This window comes from Palaemon carinicauda, chromosome 8, assembly GCF_036898095.1.
Source record: "Palaemon carinicauda isolate YSFRI2023 chromosome 8, ASM3689809v2, whole genome shotgun sequence".
NCBI lineage: Eukaryota > Metazoa > Arthropoda > Malacostraca > Decapoda > Palaemonidae > Palaemon > Palaemon carinicauda.
This window is the reverse complement of record NC_090732.1, coordinates 94,217,407-94,220,630: the sequence shown is the minus strand read 5'-3', so window position 1 is coordinate 94,220,630 and position 3,224 is coordinate 94,217,407. Positions and strand designations below refer to the sequence as shown.

The 3,224-nt window shown below is 36.4% G+C and overlaps 1 protein-coding gene across 1 annotated transcript; it reads left to right on the top strand.

Annotated features, from left to right (window-relative positions):
* Positions 1-785: 785 nt before the first annotated feature.
* LOC137645370 (uncharacterized) lies at positions 786-1,190 on the top strand. The gene has a single exon (XM_068378178.1). The coding sequence runs from the start codon at positions 786-788 to the stop codon at positions 1,188-1,190; it is 405 nt and encodes a 134-aa protein (XP_068234279.1).
* Positions 1,191-3,224: the final 2,034 nt, after the last annotated feature.

Sequence of the window (3,224 nt, the reverse complement as noted above, 5' to 3'; positions counted from 1 at the left end):
TGAACATAGATGAAGAAAACGAGTGAGTAAATATATCTGACCACAATCTGGTCGAGGTAGATGTCAGCGTGAAAATAACGATAGAAAATTACAAAAAAGGATTTTCGAAAGAAAGTATATATTACAAAAGAGACGAAGAAAGTCTCAGGGAATATAGGGAAGAGGTAAAAAATAGGATGGAGAGTAGAGATATTAGAAGGATGGATCATTTTGATGATGTTGTAGAAGAGACAGCGAAAAAGAAGCTACAAGCAAAGTACAGACGGTGAACAACTATAGAAGAAAAAACATAGATCCAGATTGGATGACCAATAAAATCAGAGATGAAATAAAAAAGACGAAAAAACTTAACAGACAAAAAACGGTACCCAACAGAAGAAGAAAAGGAAAGAGCGTTTCAACTGTATAGGCTACACAACGCAAAAAGGAGAGAACGCAAGTCGTAATAAAGGAAGCAACGTGGGAAAATGAAAAAAATAAGACTAATAAAGTAAGGAAGGATAGTAACAAAATATAAGAAATATTAATAAACTAAGGGGAAAAAAGAAAAACGAAGAAGAAATACAATTATATGACGAAAATGGAGAAAAACTGTCGAAGGAAGTAGCAGAAGAGCAAATGCATAGGTTCTGGGGGGAAGGCATTTATAAAATGCACGAAAATAGAATAATAGAGATTTGGAATAGTGAAGAAAGACAGAGTTGTATAGAGAAGTTAAAGGAAATAGAAAAGGAAGAAATGTATGAGGACAGACATTCCCTAGAGAAATAAGAGAACATAGGGATATGGTAGCTCCACTCAAAAGAAAAATAACAGCAATAAATATTCCTAACATAACCAAGGAAAAAGTTAAGAAAACTTTAAGAAAAATTAAAAATAAAAAGGCAGCAGGTCCCGATGCACTAAAACCAGAACTACATAAGACTTTAATAAAAGAAATCAAATGTTTGGAAATAATTACTCAGTGCCTACAAAATGAAACACAAAAGAACAATCCTGAAAAGTGGAAAGCATCAAAAACAAAAATGATAAAAAGGGCAAGGAAATCCACAGTTAAAGATTTAAGACCAATTGCACTTACAAATGCTTCTTGCAAGATATTCATGGCTCTCATGAAAGACGAAACAGAAGAACGCAGAAGAAAATATGGAGATGAAAGAAACACAAGCTGGATTCTCAAAAGGAGGTAGGGTAGAAGATAATATATTTATTTTACAATATTGCGTAGAAGTAAAAAATAGAGGATTGGGCATGAATGTAAAGAGAGTTCTATATGAGAAAGTGATTGTACCAACTGTGATGTATGGATCGGAGTTGTGGGGAATGAAAGTGATGGAGAGACAGAAATTGAATGTGTTTGAGATGAAGTGTCTGAGGAGTATGGCTGGTGTATCTCGAGTAGATAGGGTTAGGAACGAAGTGGTGAGGGTGAGAACGGGTGTAAGAAATGAGTTAGTGGCTAGAGTGGATATGAATGTGTTGAGGTGGTTTGGCCATGTTGAGAGAATGGAAAATGGCTGTCTGCTAAAGAAGGTGATGAATGCAAGAGTTGATGGGAGAAGTACAAGAGGAAGGCCAAGGTTTGGGTGGATGGATGGTGTGAAGAAAGCTCTGGGTGATAGGAGGATAGATGTGAGAGAGGCAAAAGAGCGTGCTAGAAATAGGAATGAATGGCGAGCGATTGTGACGCAGTTCCGGTAGGCCCTGCTGCTTCCTCCGGTGCCTTAGATGACCGCGGAGGTAGCAGCAGTAGGGGACTCAGCAGTATGAAGCTTCATCTGTGGTGGAAATGTGGGAGGTTGCGCTGTGGCACCCTAGCAGTACCAGCTGAACTCGGCTGAGTCCCTGGTTAGGCTGGAGGAACGTAGAGAGTAGAGGTCCCCTTTTTGTTTTGTTTCTTGTTGTTGTCGGCTACCCCCCAGAATTGGGGGAGGTGCCTTTGGTATATGTATGTATATGCGTAGAAGAAATTTACAAAAAGAAAAGAAAGTTTCGTTGTAATTTCAATAAATTTCAAAAAAGCTTATGATTCAATCAAGAGGGAAAAAATAATAGAAAGCGTGAAAGAATATAGACTACACCCAAATGTAGTAGATGCAATAGAAGAAACCTACGAAGGAGACAAAACCAAAATAAACAGGATATGAATTAGAAAGAGACTTTGATGTAACGAGTAAGATAAAGCAGGGATACACAGGGTTGACTACTCTATTTGAATTAATTACAAATAAAATGATAAATGAATTAGAAAGAAAAGAAAAAAGGCTTTTAAAACGAAATGATAAAGATTTGGACACTATTCTTTGCAGACGACGGCCTAATTGTAGCAAAAATTATAAAAGATGCGAAAACGAACATAACAATATTGATAGAAGTATGCAAGGAATGTGGGTTAGAATTAAACTAAAATAAGAACCTTATACTAATATATGATATGATAGAAGAACCGGAAGAGATAGAGGGTATTAACGTAACAGAAAACACTTAGGAATAGAGATAGAAAGGAAAAGAAATATGTTTAAGAAACAAAAGAAGAAAATGGTGGAAAAATCAAGAAACCTAGCTAACTTGACTTACTCAATTACCACAAAAAACTGCCACAAAATATTAATAGGAAAAACTCTTTGGAAAAAAAAAGTAGCCTTACCAGGAATATTGTATGGAATGGCAGTAATAAACATAACAGATAGTGAAGTAAGACTGAAAAAAAATTGAAAATGGAGTAGGCAGGAAAACTTTGGGAGTACCACCATATGCAGCAGTAGTGACTCCATGGGGAGTAATAGGAATGATGGAAATGAAGACTACGGTATGTGAAAGGGATAGGAGAGGGGAGGAATGATTTGTTGAAGAAAATTCTGAAAGAAATGAAATAGAATGAAAGTAACAGATGGATGAAAGAGACTAGGATATGTATGGAAGATATGGATATGAACGATATAACCTTTAGTAGAATGGGAAGGGAAGAGCTCAAGGCCAAGATTAGAGATGTAGATAGTAAAAATGGAAGGATGAGATGAAAGAAAAGTGTAGTTTAGAAATATGCGTACTAGAAAGAGGTCAAATAGGAGAAGAAACGTTCAATGACAATAAACGGAATCAATTATCATGTATAGAGCTAGAGGCAGCTGTCTAAAACTAAATGACAGGAAAAGACAAGAATCAAGAGTAAGGGTAGATTGTAAGCTGTGTAAGGCAGAGAGAGAGGACCTCGCCCATTTCAT